General features: G+C 44.4%; 1 protein-coding gene across 6 annotated transcripts in view; it reads right to left on the minus strand.

The window, feature by feature from the left end:
• Window positions 1-16744, minus strand: part of LOC117777647 (microtubule cross-linking factor 1) — a 53858-nt gene that overhangs the window by 20248 nt on the left and 16866 nt on the right. For 4 of the 6 annotated variants that reach the window (XM_034612455.1, XM_034612454.1, XM_034612457.1 and 1 more), the window contains exons 4-7: window positions 8377-8436; window positions 6506-7894; window positions 2609-2755; window positions 39-140 (exon numbers count right to left, since the gene is read on the minus strand). In XM_034612455.1, coding sequence (XP_034468346.1) covers window positions 39-140; window positions 2609-2755; window positions 6506-7894; window positions 8377-8436 — 1698 coding nt within the window. The remainder of the gene's footprint in view (window positions 1-38; window positions 141-2608; window positions 2756-6505; window positions 7895-8376; window positions 8437-16744) is intronic. The other 2 variants (XM_034612456.1, XM_034612453.1) reach the window with 1 other exon arrangement.

Here is a 16744-nt window from a genome sequence, read left to right on the forward strand (position 1 = left end):
AAATTAAAAACACGGCGTGACTGACGGCGTCGTCGTACCTGAGGCAGAGAAACGACGACCTCGTGTTCCTCCGTCGTCGCTCTCAGCCTTCGCTCGTGATCGAGACGGAACTGGATGTCAGCAGCAGGCGTGTCCCGGAGCTGAACCCACAACAGCACAACACACAGTCACTCTACCAACACTCTGGAGACGTTGAATAACATATGAATATCGCACTAAAACACAAACAGGGGATTTGTAGTGTGAGACGATTATGTTTGTTCGCTTTCGTTTTTTTTCTGCAGTGAAACTAAAATCCACAGAGCAGGACTGAAACGTTTCTTACATCTGACTTTCACTCAAGTAGAAATCCATTAGAACTTCTCCTGCAACGTCTCAGGATGTGATTATAATTTAACGCTGCACTTCATTTAAGGCCGGACTCAAAAAGGCAAAAAGGAATATTCTGACATTTTGAGGATTATGTTTAATTACTGTCCTGCTGAGAGTTGAGCTCTCATGTCTGGATAGTAAATATGTGATGCAGCAGTTTGTTAGCTCAGCGGAGCACAAAGACTGGAACCGGATTCGGCAAACTCAGCATTGATTACTCTTTTCTTGCTCTCAACTAGGTTTTGGTTTATTGTGGTGGTGACTTTTACCAGAGCTGCATTATTCTGATGTGACATGGAGCATTAACTGCAGCTTTAAAACTCACCGAAATATGTAGAAAAATTATATCGTGACAATAAAGTTTATAAGAAATTGTACTAAGATGCTTTTATTCATTGCATATTTGAAATTAAAATAGGAAATTAACGCACATCAGGTTTGTTTTTGTTTACAGCAGGTGAAAAAATGCTCAAAGGGAAATGAGATGCTCATGTTTATGGTTTTGAATGTAATGACACTTTTTTCAGTTGTCAACTTGCTGACTTGTTTTCCTCCTATCGAACGTTTTCCTTGGTTCAGACTTGATTTGGAAACTAAAGGCAATTTCCTCTTCTCTATGTGCTGGGCCTTCACTGGATCCTCCAACAGCGAGTTGACAGTGTGTTCTGACCCTGGATCACATCCCCGTCAGCCCAATGTCAAATGCAAATCACACAGGCCGACAGCGCAGCGCTAATCCTGCCATGTCCAGGCTGCTTTCCCCATTCATTCAGTTCACCTCACAGATTACACTCTGCAGAGAGCTCGGGGACCGAGAGGAAATCTACACGAATGGGCCGTAACTGTAACTGTAGTAGTTATGTGTCACATGAGCGCTGCCAGCATTCTGCGTTACATAACGGCGAGGGGCTTCGCCAAGAACACGAGCACGAGGCGGCGATTATGAATCAGTGCGATTACACAGCTGATTTATTGAAACAGCCGAGTCACTGAAGAGTTCAACGGACCTGAGCTGGTGTGAGCTGCAGCACTGGGACCACTCACCTCATTGATTTTCTCTGTGTGTGTGTGTCTGTGTGTGTGTGTGTGTGTGTGTGTGTGTGTGTGTGTGTGTGTGTATATATGTTTAATTTGCTGAGTCATGACAGCACAGCCGACAGTCATGATCCGGTGCCAGAGGGCATCACCACAGGGGGCGCTGTGTGCAGACGCAGCTTCACTAAGTGCATTAGCGCCGCAACGATTAGTGGATTAGTCTGCAAATATTTTGACAATCAAATAATCATTGTGGTAATTTTTTAAGCCAAATGTCAAGTACTTGCTGTTTCTTGCTTCTGGAAGGTGAGAATTTGATTATTATTTGGACAATTTTTCTATTAATTGAAAAAACAATTTGTCAGTTTAATCAATGAGGAATATAGTTGCAGCCCTGAAGTGTCTGAATAAGTCTCACTAGTCTTGGTAATATACCGTCACATCAGGTTTTCAGAACACAACGTGCAGCCAATGCAATAAATGAGCTAAAACCTCCAAGCTGGCGGGTAAACGCTCTCAGTTCTTAAGGTACAATCCAATCTACTTTCCTCCTCGCAGAAGTAAATCGATCAACAAACGTCCAGGGAAATATGGTTCTAATTACAAAAGCAAAAGAGAAAAGTTCAGTGGCTGTGGAAGCGGATATTTAGTGTGAAGTTAGAGTGGGTGAGGTGAAATCGTGTTCAGCATCGAAACGTGACTAGACCGGCTGGACCGAGCGGCTCTCTGACTATTTTAGTTCGGATGCACAGATTCTTCTTTTATCAACATCATTATAGAATTCAATCTCTCTCTGCTGATATCAGTTACGATAAAAAGCCCAATACAGATTTCAAACTTGTGAAACAGGAGCATCAGTGCCTAGTCACCGAGAAGTGACACAGTAGAATCAACGTTGGAAAAGGAAAAGTCACATTGGCACAGTTATGTCTCAGTCTCTGTGACGTGCATCTGTATGTTAATATTGACATGCAGTTAGTTTTGGTTGGTTTTATTTTGGAGATTCACCGTGTGGAGCTGCATTCAACAGTGTATTTGCTTAGGATTTTGGTGTGAGGGAGAAAAATGTTGTCAAAACTCTAGATGAATACTTTAGACTGTGTTCAGTACAGGCCCATGTCTGTGGAGCTCACAGTGGAGCCAGTGTTAACTCAGTCCCACGGATGGAAGGGGGGAGATGGAGGAGGGAGGAGGCACTGACCTCTGCTCTTAAAGCCAGGGGCCTGTGGTACCTAGTGAGTCCCGGGGCTCCCCTGCACTGGGCCTGGCCCCCACCCTGGCTCTGGCTCTGGGGCTCCACGCCTCGCTCCTGTCCTAGACGCCACTCCAGCTCATCCCTCTGAACGGACTGTGAGTGACGTGGGGGTGGGGGGGAGGGGGAGACGAGAGGGGGTGAGGGGGGGTGAGTGTTGACGATGGGGTGTGAGGGGTTTAGGGGATTGGGTGACAGGTGCGGGATACGGGGGGGGGGGGTGCAGGTCGTAGTGGTGGGTGTAATGTGTGAGGTGGACAAAACAGACAGGAGACAACAAACAGGGTGGGTGGGTGAGGGGGGGGGGGGGGACGAGGAGAGAAAGTGGATGAGGGGACAACAAACAAAAATAAAACAGAAAATGGGTAAAGAATATAAGCAGGGGGGGGGGTGGTTAACTAACAGACTACACGGTGTGGAGAAGAACAAACGGACTAGAGTACGAAGAAGAGCGCAAAGAGAAAGACCAACTTAAAGATGACGGCGAATGAGAGAGATGAGAAGAGAACGAGAATGAGGATGAACAAAATCATGGGCTGAAACATCTGGCGGGAACAAAAAGAGGAACAGAGAGAGAGAGAGGGAGTCGGGGAGGAGGGGGGGGGGGGGGAAAGAATGCAAAACACTCGTTATGAAGCGCATGCAATGAGGGATACATGAGTCCAAACCAACAGCTGAGAGATACCACGGCAAACTGCAGAGCGAGAGCGAGCACGCCAGAGGGTTTTCAACACATGCCCGTGCACAGCCGAGCGTTTTTTGGAGAAGCAGCTCGCCGAGGGGGGGGGAAGTTGAATCTTGAGTCCGTTTGATGCACATTGTTGTTTTTTTCAGACAATACAGCATTTGAAATACACTGGAGCTCCGTGGTTTGATGCCGTGACAGCTGATCCCCTTTGCAGCGGTGCCCCCCCCCACCACATTTTTATTCTTCCAAGCAAACAGCAACTTATCAGATAATGATCATCTACATCAACCATCAGGTCAGAGAAGTGTCTGCAAACATGTTTAGAATTCACCAAGGGAAAAGACATTGGGGAAGTTTTACTGTAATTTTGTCATTATTAAGAGAAAGGAAAATTATAATTAGAAGAGAATATTTCAACCTCTTTACAAGATAATCAAGAGATTTTAAAAATTTGTAATTACGAGACAGAAATTAATATTTCAAGATCATTATGAGAAAATCCACTCTCATATGAAACATTTAAATCTCATGTATCTCACACTTTCACAATCACAAACTTTACTGTTCAATATATGAGATTTGAATCAGGTCTTGTCTTTCATCTTTCCAATTCTTTATGAAATAATTCTTGTTATTACATCGTAAATAAGATACTTTCTCATAATGTGAATTAAGTGAAAATATATACATAATCACTTTGAGGTAAATTAAGATAATTTCCATGTACAAATCTCATCGTAGAGATCTTGTACCAACAAGATAACTATATCATAACTATGAGATTGCTTTTTTAAATGAGATCCTTTCCAGATAAAATCTTGTAATTGCATATTACAAGATGCTGGAAGAGATTCAGAAGTCATAATTACAAGAAAACACCCCCAACTTCTTTCTCTTGTGAACGTTCTGTATCTTCCTTTATCTAAATGTATTCAGCGTGTTTACACCTCCTGTACATCCTGCTCTTTGCTGCAGTGATTTAAAATCTCTGACGCTCTCAGTTCAACAGTTCTCAGTGGACAGAAGCCTTCCTGCTCTAAACAGGTGAGTTGTCAGTGAACTTTGATCAAACCACCCAGCTTCACCCAGACTAACCAGTGAGTCCCACAGGCAGAGGAGCAAAGCACAAACAAGTCATTGGATAGAATGAGCATGGAGGCAGCTTCAGTCTGTTATCTCATACAAAGCAGACTGAGTTCTTGAAGTGAGATGTTTTGAGGAGCTGTCGGTTCAATTCCGTACGACTAGAAAAAGACGTCCGAGGTGTCTGCCTGATCATGAAGCACAGAGATAATGAACCTGCTGTGGGAGAGCACACAATATGTGGACTTACACTAAGCTGCAATAACACAAGGACAGAAAGCAGGAAGCCAGCCAGCGCGGTTCTTCCACAGGCCACTCACACAGCACCATGCATCTCTCCGTTACACTCACTTTTAATAACAGAGGTTATTTTAGTCAGTGCACACACATTTTTATGGTTCGTTTCCTTGGCAACACCGTGGAGTAACCAATCCCACGTGTCAGTATGAGTGCATGGGATAATATTTTGTGCAAACATAACAGCTACACCATTTATGTGTCATTATGAGTCCCACTAAATGATTGCATGGTGTAGCCGAGCTGTAAAGGGGAAAAAGTATTGACCAAAATTCATCATGCAACAATTCACTGTGTCAGGAAAACAAAACTAAACCCAAATGGAAGAAGCCGTCATCACTCCCTTACTACTCGCTCCATTCATACCAAGCACCCTGTCAAGCACTCTCCTAAGCACCCTCCACCCTGGCCCTGGTCGACTGGAAGCAGGGCGGCTGCAGACGGTGAGTGCAGAGGAGCGGGGGGGGCAGGCAGGATGTGCATGAAGATGCAGATGTGAATGTGGCGGCAGCAGCAGGAAGCGATGGTGGTGGCGGGCGGAGCGGTCGGGAGGGAGGGATGGCGATGGTGCCAGTGTGGTAGAGCTGGGTGGCTCGTGGTGGAGCGGGGGGGAGGGGGGGGCTGATATGTTACCCTGTGCTGGCACTGGAGATTTGTAGACGGGGGGGTGCTTCCAACTCAATTTCATATTGAGGCTTTGGCATAGCTTTTAGCAGCTCTACCACCTCAGTCAAACTCCCCTTCTACTGTAGCACGACTTTACTATAAGAGATGCTGGACAAAATCTACAGTTCTCACATTGTGCAAAATGTAGTGTTAACTTTTGCCAAAGCTTATATTAGACTTTAACTTATCAAGTTGGTATTTTAGGACGCATGCCTCCACCACGGCGCAACAAAGAAACACTGTCCTTGGAATTTTGTCCAAAAAAATACCTGCTACAGCCTCATATTATATACATATATCTTGAGGACAGGTCTGCAGATGTCAATCACTTCTGTCTCCAAGTCTTTATGCAACTTTTTCAGTGTTGACAAAGACCAATAAACAGATTCTGATGTGTAAAATCGACGCACTTCCCCTTTACGACGAGGAACACGACGACTGTGGATTTTGTCCGTCATTTCTTACAGTGGAGTCACACTACAGAAAGTACGCAGAGGAGGAATCATTGTGTCTCAATGTATTTTTACAATTGTATAAAGATAGATTTGAAAAAATGCAAACCTATCCTACGTTTGCCTACAACTTAATGAGATTCCCACTGACAGGAAGCCTGGCTGCAGATAGTGTGTGTGCACTAAAGATGCACGGAGCGGCCACTGTCTTTAATTAGAGCTGATTTTTTTTTGCACACGTTGCTGACTGAGGATCTCGTTTAGTTTGTTTTGGCCTTGAAGGGTCGACTAATGACTGCACGTATTTCAATCAAACCTAAAAGAAGTCTCCTCTTCACAAAGACACCAATGGGTTTACTCAAGGCTACGTCTATATCTGGATCCTGTCAGCGACTAAAATCATTCTGCGATTTCATTTTGCCTTCTGCTGCAGTGAAGGAATGAAGCCATCTGGAAGAACACCCAGGTGGGATTATTTCTAAAGAACATATGGTTTTCAATGGCCACAAGAAAACTGGAGTAATTACTTTTTCTCCATCATGGATAACTTGTTCTCAGGGCGTCTCTCATACTGACATTTAGGAAAAAGTAATGGGAAAAAAAGATTTAACCTTAAAAAGCACGAGAGAAGGTCACAGGGAGTCTATTCGCTGAACTTACCTGGAAGTCTGTCACCAGGTCTCTTCCGAAGGTGCCGATGGGAGAGTCCCGGGACATGGAGGTGACTGAGGACAGGAAGCTGCTGGACTCTGTGAGGTTTGGCATCGGCGACAGATCGTCTGTCCTGTCTCTCAGACCCTCCCCGACGTGGTCCAACTTCTCCATGAAGATGTGCAGCTCGGTGCGGAACGCCTTCATGCGAGTGTTGATGCTGTCCAGGACCTGCGCGTCTGGTTTGGATCCGGACGCCGCCCCTCCCTCCAGGCTCTCTCCTGTCGTCACCAGCAGCCGGCCCTCGAAGATCAAACTGTCCGTGTCCGTGATGAGCCGGTCCACCGTCTTGCCGAGCCGGTCCGCCTCTCGCTTCACGTTGCCGAATGACTCCCGCTCTTCCCTCCTGCGGTTGGCCAGATCGGTGGCACTGAGCTCGCTGCCATCGGAGGGTTTCATGCTTCCGAACCCTGAGGTGGTCGTTGTCTTCTCAAACATGTCTTCAGAGTCACTCTCACCTCCGATTGGGCCCTCTCGTTTGGGATGGAGGAGAAGAAGTCGGCCCGTCTCTTCGTCGTCGGTGGCTTCTCGCCGCCCTGCATCGCTCTCTGCATCGCTGTCTCGAGGGCTGCCGGTGCGTAGGCCGATGTGTGCGGCCAGGTCACAGCGCTGGACATTGGACATGAGGACGCGGTTCTCGTACTGCAGCTTCATTACCTTTCCACTTAGCTCATTGATCTGCATCCTGGCCGACTTTAGCTCCTCCATCATCAACCCGCTACTGGAACCATTCCCGTTCCCACCGTTACCGGGTTTAAACAGTATTCCTTCGCCACCCTCCTCGGCTACGGGCCCAGAGCTGCTGCTGGGGCCGAATTTGAAGCGATTGAGTTCAGTCGTAAGCTGCCTGTTGTGGTCCTCAATCTCAGAGATGGAGCGGCGCAGAAGCTCAGCCTCCTCCTCCACAAACTGAAGATGGCGACGTAGCTCACTGGCCGAGTCCAGCGCGTCGCCACCATACGGCGATGAGGGCATGCTGGAGAACGGCTCCCGCCCGAAGAAGTCCCTTTCATACTGACACCGGATGTCGTCATTTTCTGACCTCAGGCTGCGGTTCTCCACCTCCAGCTCCACAATCTTTCTGCCCAGGATGTTGGCCTCCTCCTCCACCAACTTGAGCCGTAATCGCAGCTCAGCCTCCCGAGTGGTGTGAGGGCCTCCGCCGGAGCATTCAGCCAGAGGAAGGGGGCTGTCCACGTCCCCGTAAACCGTCTTGTACTTCTGCAGCTCCTGCTCCAGTTCATCCTTCTCCCGGCCGAGCTTTGCCATCTTTTTCCTCATCAGGCTGGACTCCTCCTTGGAAAACTGGAGCTGGCACCTGAGGTCTGCACTGTCCTCCTAGAAAAATACAATAGTTGCATATTTACATGTCCAGCAGATACAGAGAAACATTATCATTCATTTGAACTGGTGAGCCTGGTCACCTGATTAATTTAAGTCCAATAATCACAGTGTTTTACTGTAGAAATATAGATCAAAGCAGCTTTAAAGGAATACAGTTGACCATATTTTATACTTCCATTATCATTGTGTTATTGTCCTATCTACCTATATAAATCCTACTGTATCTAAGTATTGTCTGTGGCTCTCAACCTCATTAATTAATACATATTTGTGTCTTAGTGAGTATTTGCGACAGAAGGCTGGTGTACATGGGTTTGAGTCAAATCTAATGTAAGTGCCTCTTGATTGTAATGAAAGAACATCTCACCCAGCCTTTAATTGTTAAAGAAATAAAAAATAACAACAGACTTATCCTTCAACACAAAATACGTGCTGATATTGAAGTCCAGAAAATAATATTTCCATAAATTCTTTACCTGACTTGAGGATTTCTTGTCTTTGAATGTTTCCCTGCTCCCTCGTCTCCTCAGAGCAGTCTGTGAAGGAGCAGAGAAGAGGGATGTAAAACATGAACTGCAACTGAACCCAAACACGGATTTAAAAAAAACACACTATCACAGCTGATGCTGCGTAAGGGAGTCGGAAAAACAAAAACACCAACGTCACAACACAGTGATACAAACATTAAAAGTGGCTTTTTGAGTTCAGCAGTGAGGATATCTGCAGTTTGGAGTTTGTAAAAACACCATAGACTGCATATAAAAGTGGACGACATGACACCGCCCTAAAAGTGAGGACAAACTATCTGGGTTCCCGCTGGGTGGCTGCAGTATATAAACCCTGCCACGTTCATGTTAGCAGATGGGACATTTGCCAATCGTGAAACGTCATGAATGACAGCTGAGACTGACTCGTGATTGGTCGAGTTATTGGTCAAGCTGACATGATTGAGCATTAATCTATGTGAATCTCTTACATGACATCTCCATCAGGTAAGAAGCATTTACCAGATCACATGACACAATTACTCTGATTCATGCACAGCCTGAATCAAAGGCCAACATGTGAGTCTTACTACGAGTGAGTGGAGGATCAGGAGCTAATAAACGCTACATGTGATTTATATGTGTATAAAGTTGAGAGAAATTTCAGATGTGCAGATGATGAGGATGTTCTGTCACTGTGATGCAGCAGGGCACTTCAGATCCCATTGAGAGCTCGGTGTGACGGACGTCTTATCCCGGCTCAGATTCACTGACACATGGTGCTTCCACAACGCTCGGAGGGAAAGCATCTGCCCGTCCAATGGGGGAATCTGTCCTGCAGCTAATACTACAGTGGGCACTGCACGCAAAGCCTGGATAAAACAGGGCCCTCTGCACGGCAGCTTAGTCTTACCCACAAATATAATCATTCATCTTTATCTGGTCTCTTACAACATCAGCTGCAGCCGCACAAGACGGGGACACGAGAGACAGAGAGAGAGAGAGAGAGAGAGGAAGGGATGGAGGGAGGAGAGGATGAGAGAGAGAGAGGAAGGGATGGAGGGAGGGAGGAGAGGATGAGAGAGAGAGAGGAAGGGATGGAGGGAGGAGAGGATGAGAGAGAGAGAGAGAGAGAGAGAGAGAGAGAGAGAGAGAGAAATCCCCCTCTATAAATGCAGAGTGCAGAGCTTTGAAGTGTGAACGTGTTTCCAGGAACAGATGCAGTTATTTAAAGGTCCTGATGATAAGTTAAGCCACAGCCAGGCTCCTGTCTAGGAAACATGATTCAATATTAATGTTTCAATCTCAGAGTCGCTGTCATATTTCAATGTAGTTCCACTATATCAGAAACTTCACAAAGGCTGTGATGAAGTGTTATTTTCATTGTTGGTTGATGTGTAGATTTTTTATGACTGACAATCCAAGGATATTGAATTCATAATGAAGTAGAATGGAGCTCAGTGGAGCGCATATGACAGCACATACTCACAAATATCAGTCCCACAAATCTACCTGAGTTTCATCGAGATCCATGAATTATTGGGAACTTGTTGAAAAATCCCCTGTTGCATTGGTAAAGAGAGTAAAAGATATATATATATATGTATTTTGCAATAATATAAGATTCTGTTGGTCAACAATGAATCAGCTGCTGTCATTAACTCAGTATTTCAGCATGTTTCTTTACTTCATCGTATTTTTGCACTTGAGATTCAATTTTATGTCAGTTTATGGGAATAAACAGTTTGAGGAGTCAAGGCTTGGCCTCAAATATTTCAATTGAGAAACAATAAATGAGAAACATATTTTGAAAGGAGGAGACATTTTCCCAACTGAAGAACAAAGTCAGTGAACAAAATATTATTCATCACGGTCTCCTTCCTCTAAGTTCACTGACATGGAGCAAACTCTTCACTGTACGAGCTCAGTTCCCAGCGCAACACACAGGACAGTGTGAATCATTCATGGCCAGACGGGTGGAAAGTGTGAGGAGGTGGAACCGGTTTTGCCCGAAGCAGGAACGCACTTTGACTCAGTCGCTGGCTCGGTGACAGGAAGGAAGCGCCCACTTAGAGACGGCACCAAAACATGAACACAACCGAACAGGGCGCAGTGACAGTGACAGTGTGGGAAGTTTGTCTCTCTTTTGTGTGTTTAACTTTTAACTTGGAGTTTCCCATGATGAGGATTTTATAAATCAGATTTACTGACACAGTTCTCTGCCAATGTGTTTTAAGCTCGTCTGTTTTCCTCCACACTGAAATAGACACTTCTGCTTGGAGCTAAATATGGACAGGTTAAAAGTACATGGATGTTTTTAAGCATCTCTTGCCGCGTGTCGATTACATGACGTGTTGTTTAATCTTGTCACAACACAAACACACTGATTCTCTCTCAAAAGAGAAGCAAACACATTTGTTTATGCTCATATTTTCACAGTTCCAAATTAGCCACATGTCAAAATGACTGAGAGCGATGACAGGTCACAGTTGTTTACACACTCTGCTCATCTCTGCCTATAATACCCCCGACCACCAACCCGAGTATCTCCAACACCAGTCGCGGTTTAATTCCCAGCCGTGGTGACGGAGCTAACCTCTCTGGGGAGACGGCGGATTAAGTCGGCATCTTGAGCAAAGCTGCTCTGAACCCCAGACAACCAGGGATTCCTGTTCCCTGTGTGCTGAACTCAATTTGAGGCTCGGAATCGACAACGAACGTGTGATAAGAGAGAAAAGGAACCAAAGGAACATGAATCAATAAGATTGTCTGTGTCCTTTACCTGGAAATACAAGTGGGCAAACTGACCTTTAAATACCAGTTCACACTAATCCCCAAAAAATATTGTTGTTTGCTGTTACTTTGATAATAAAGGTTTGATATAATAATTGACAGAAAGCAACTTATTCAATATTTTCTGGAGTTACACATACTATGTGTTGTGTTTTTTTTAAACAGTTTTGAAACTATTTCACATTTAGACAAGTATTTAGATGCATTTAAAATGTTTTATATAAGAGCAAATCAAAAGAACAAAATACAATCAGTAACACAGAGACTCCAAAGAGAAGGAAGGGAATAAAAACAATTCAGAAAAAATAATAATTGAGAGACTTGTTGAATCCAGTTGTTGATTTACATAAAATTAATCTTTAAATTGACTTTTTTTTATTGATTGATTATTTGATTTTTTTGTCAAGAACAAATCCTAAAAATGTGTTGGTTTTGGATTTTTCCAAATTTGATTTTTTTCAGTTTCATCACAGCGAGGGTTGAATATCTGTGATGTTTGAACAGATTTTTGAGCTGAAGGAACAAGACGTCACACTGTGCCGAGTCTTTGTTACAACCAAATAATTGGATTAAAAAAGGTTTAAATAATCACCAGTTGTACAACACAACGAGACACGGTGACGCCTCCTGAGCAGCTCAGCTTTTATAGAGTCTCTTGCTAAACTAAAAACTCAATCTGCAACACACATACACACACACACACACACACACATATACACACACATATATACACACACACACACACACACACACACCTACACACAATTCAACGTTATTTGCGTGAGTGCAGTCATGTGCAGAAACATTGAAAAAAAGCCCAAACATAAACACTTGCATCACTCTTCATCATCATTTGCATGCACTGCTCTCACAAGCCTTTTAGCCTGGGTTAGTGGCAGGCAGGCAGTCATGCAGGCGGGGTGGGGGGTGGGGGGGGGGGCAGCTCCAGCTGGTGTCGGAGCTGAGCTGCTGTACTGGTGTGACTGGTTTAACTCCCCTGGGCATCTGCCAGCTGATGGCATTAGCAGATTGTAGTTACACAGTCGTTACCCTGCTGGGACTGGGTGAAGCAGGCGCTGGGGGTCCTGGTTCACTGACTGACTGTCTGACTGACTGACTGACTGTCTGTCTGTCTGTATTCCACTGGCAGTCTGTACTTTCCACCTGTACCGTCTGATCCCTTTTTCTACTTGGTCTTAATCCCTCCCTCCCTCCCTCTCTTCTCTTTCTTCCACATCTCCATCCCATCGTAATGTGGCCTCACACATGTCACCCGTGAAGGACATGCGAGATGCAGGGGGCGTGTGTGCTCTCTGGGGTGTTGTCCCATCCCTCTGAGAACCAGCTGGACTTCAGACCATATAAATTAGGTCATTCAGACGGAAAAAACACATCTGAAGGCCTGGAATTATAAGTTAAGGGTTATGGTTGAAGGTTAAAATGAAATTTAAGACTCGGGTTAGGCTTTAAAATGAAGATTGGTTTCAGGGTCCTCATTTCATGGCATAGACTTAGGTTGATTAGAAGTTTAGGGGTTAATTGGACGTTTTCCTGCAAAGCTGCAAAGTGTTGAGCATCAGGGACACAGTGCATCAGATTGACTAACCCAGTGCACTGGGCTGGATCATGTTGTGTTGTGATGCAACAATCTTGGTTCAATTTCAGGTTCAACTGGATGATCTTGTATTTATTTATTTTTTTTCTGCTGAAGATTTCCCTGCAGCAGCCTCATTAAAATAGATTAGAGTTAAATTTAGAATCAGGATTGGGCAACGGACGAGTTGAATTAAAGGTAAATTCATTTTGAGATTAGATTAGAATTAGTGGTTAGGTTAAAGGTGATGCAGGGATTAAGTTTAGGCACGAGGTTTCAGGTCAAACTTAATGTCCTAAGAAATCTAGTTAGGCAAACGTTGTGTGTGAGTATGCATGTGTGTGTGTGTGTCGTTTATGGTGCAGATAAATGATGACGTCAAGACAGTGAATGGTGTGTGTGTGTGACAGTGTTGTGTTACTCTACGCTGCGCTAAAATTAGAGTTGCCATTATGTTGTGTGTGTGTTTGAAGGTGTGTTCCGTCATCCATTAGTGTCAATCCAAGTCTAAAGGGAGAACAGTATAATCTATATGTAAAAGCACATCAGTCAATAGGAACAGTTTTGTGCAGTGAAGCTCTGACACTGAGGGAAAAACATGATCTTGGAAACTCTGGTGTGTTCACAAAGGAAAAGAAGAGTATTGTGTACGCTGACACGCCCGCTTGCGTAAAACTGAGACATTTTTGGAACAAGTGACATCACTGCAAAGAAGAACCCGATGGGGAGGGGAGGAACAAAAATATTTTGGGGGGTGGAGGATGTGTAAGAATGGGAACAGAGCGGCAGCATCTGTACTCAGCAGCTTGGCCTATTTCAGATTTTGCACAGTGTGGAGAGGGGCGTCTGGCTCCGGTAATGGGATTTAACAGGAAGCGTGGTGTGACCAGCGAAAAGGGGGCGGGATGGAGGGAGGGGGGGGTACCAGGGGGAGCGGTGCACAAAAGGAGCTGCGACGGCCGCTGGATGCAGATAAACCCGTTCTCCACCCTGACAGAGGAGCCTAAGACTCCAACACAACAGAATAAATATCGCTCAGCCGACGGGAGAGCTCAGAGAGATAAGTCGCTGTGAAATGTTCCGAGGCAGATTATATTAGTGAGATCTGGATGAATGAGCCTCCAATCTGGACTGTAATCCCTTTCAATAAATTAATTAAAACGACACACAAACTTGACTGGATGCACATACGTGTCAAACACCCTGTTTGAATCGTTTAATCACATTTTTTCCTTCATTCAAGGACATGTTCCGATGCATGCGAGTGTTTTCTATTCATGCTCCTGCTGCAACCTGATACATGGAGCTGTGTTATTTTTATAGACGATCAATCTCTGGCTCTCAGCACCTGCAGTGGTCTAAATATACTACATCTGGAGATGCTCTATCTAGCCAAACAGGAACCATGCAAATCCATTGCAATTCAATTTGCCAGTGAACATGCGACGTGCAAAGACCCCCACGCTGGCTACCGCGAATAGCTGTGGCAGCGATATTTCAAAAAGCAATAAGCCAATCAAAGATGAATGAATTTAAAGTCATCCAGTAGAGTGCGCTACTGACACTAGGTGCACATGTGTTATCGTGCACGTCTGTACATCTGCGGTCACCAGTCTCCTGCGTGTGTCTGAGAAGGTGTGGGTGTAGCATGCGCTTCTTCTTGCTGCTGCGTGTGTGCGAAGCAGTCGTGGGTTCATATTACTGTCGGTGCATGAAACACAGGCAGGATGCAGCAGTCTGAGGTCACTCCAATGTCAGACCATCCTCAGCAAACAGGAGCAGTAAACAGATGTAAACAGACTCCATCCTCTCTGTGGCTCCTGCAGCTCGACATCGAGGCGGGTTTATTTCCCTCCTTTGAGTCAGTTCGTTAGTCGAAGATCTAAAAAAAGGCAAAACTCCTCCACACACAAGATCTTAAAGCTGCACTCATCGATATTTTCAGATTAATAATAGATCAAATGGCTGCGTGTACTGTGAAAGGAGTTGCTTGTATAGTGGCAGAGTATTTTATTACACAGTATTTTGATATGTTAGAGCTCCACAGATAGTTTAGACACCAACTGCAAAAACCAGCTGGAGAGGAAAGTGGCTCCAGAGCAGAGGTATTTTCTTCAGGAGGTGGTGGAGAACAAAACAGAGCTAAAAGCAAAGTGAATATGGAACTTACGATTGTCCGGCAGACACAAACATGGCTTTAAATAAAGGCAAATGTTGCTCCATGTCTGGTCGATGAGTAAATACGCAACTATTTAATTGAACAGCTTCACAATGAAATAATTTGTGTTGTGTTTATAGCTTATATTTTATTCCTCACAAGTGGTAAAAGTAAACTAATTATACTTCCAGCACATGAGGGAAAATATCCATCACTGAGTTTCTCGCAGGCGATAAGAGATGATCTTTGAAGTGAGACAAGATCAGAAAGTTAGAGAATATTACTGAATTGATTTTTTCAACACTCAGATTTTGAGACCAGTGGGAACAGTGAGAAAATATCTGTTCTTCATTAGTTAGAGCATGAAACTAACTCGGTCTGCCTCATTTCAATGATCATTTCAAATCCAACATTTATCAATAACATAGTGGAAAATGTTTCTCATGTGCTACTTCGTGTTGTGTTGTCAACTTTTATTAAAATTAAACAACTTAAAGGATCCAAGTGTGATGAAGTATGTTTATTTTTCAATTGCAAGTAAGAAAGCAAGGATTGGTTAACGTTCAGATTAATGTGTTTCATGAAAAAATGAAAAAAAGACTTGCACACAACAAAAGCTGCTGGGAATTATGGATTGAGTCTTTATAAACCTTTAATTTTTTAAGTAAACCAACGAATTCTTTGCACTTCTTAATACGCTTGTATTGTTATCAGTTCAGATTTTCAGTTCAGGGCAATGTTTTGTTTTTCTTTCTTTCTTTCTTTCTTTCTTTCTTTCTTTCTTCATTCTTCTAACTTTAAATGTCAAAAACAAGAATGTGATGGGAAAACCTGTTATAATGTGCACAACCTTATATTCCAAATAAAGCCTGCGACAAGGAAACATACAGAACAAAACATCCGAGGTGTCCGGTCCTTTCTTCTGCTCCATGAACGCAGCACAACATTGTGGCTGAAATGTTATTAACAGACAACACAGGAAATGCTTGATCTGTATCATCGCACGAATCTTATTAACTTATCGTCTGTTTGTCGGACATATTTCACAGTAATTGAATTACACATTTTCAAGTTATCTTGTTATCGCACAAAGACGGAAAAAAAAGGACCAACGAAGCACATTTGCATCGTAATATACTGAACTATAAACGAGGTTACTGCTTTTCCTGTAAACCCCTGTGGCAGTAAAGTCTGTTTTATATGAGGTGTCAACTGTGCTTCTATTCTCGGTCGCCCACCAGAGACGTGCAGGTCCTACAGCAGCCTATAGCCTGAGAAAACAGTCGTTCTCGGAGAAATCGATACTGGTAGCTATAGAGACCTATGCTGACATGCACAGGTTATATATCAGTGTGAGCCCAGTATGCCTGCCTCTGTGTGTGTGTCTGTGTGTGTCAATGAATGTTTGTGTATGTGCGTGTCTGCAGGAGGTCGTGTGTGAGCAGCGGAGGGTCACTCCCACACTGTTCCTCTCGCCGCTAAGCTGTCCCTGACCCTCAGTCTGAGACCCGACGTCCATTAAAGAGCAGCACAATGGAGCTTTTCTGGGGCGTGTCACTCGCCTTTCACTCGCGCTTTACAAATCCCCCCCCCCCCCCGAAACAACGCGGCAGCCTGGCACGCTGCGTGCAGAGGAACACGCTGCCACGCTGCCAGCTGGCACAAACCGCAGACACAAGGTGGAGACAACTTTTAAGGGAAGCGAGACAATTCCCCAAGAGTTTTTCTACTAATCCCTTGTGCGGTGCTGATTCTGTTACATGCTGATTTAGACAAAACAACAGGAGACAGTAATTAGCTGGTAATAATACTAA

The sequence above is a fragment of the Hippoglossus hippoglossus genome, chromosome 17 (assembly GCF_009819705.1).
Source record: "Hippoglossus hippoglossus isolate fHipHip1 chromosome 17, fHipHip1.pri, whole genome shotgun sequence".
NCBI classification, from domain to species: domain Eukaryota; kingdom Metazoa; phylum Chordata; class Actinopteri; order Pleuronectiformes; family Pleuronectidae; genus Hippoglossus; species Hippoglossus hippoglossus.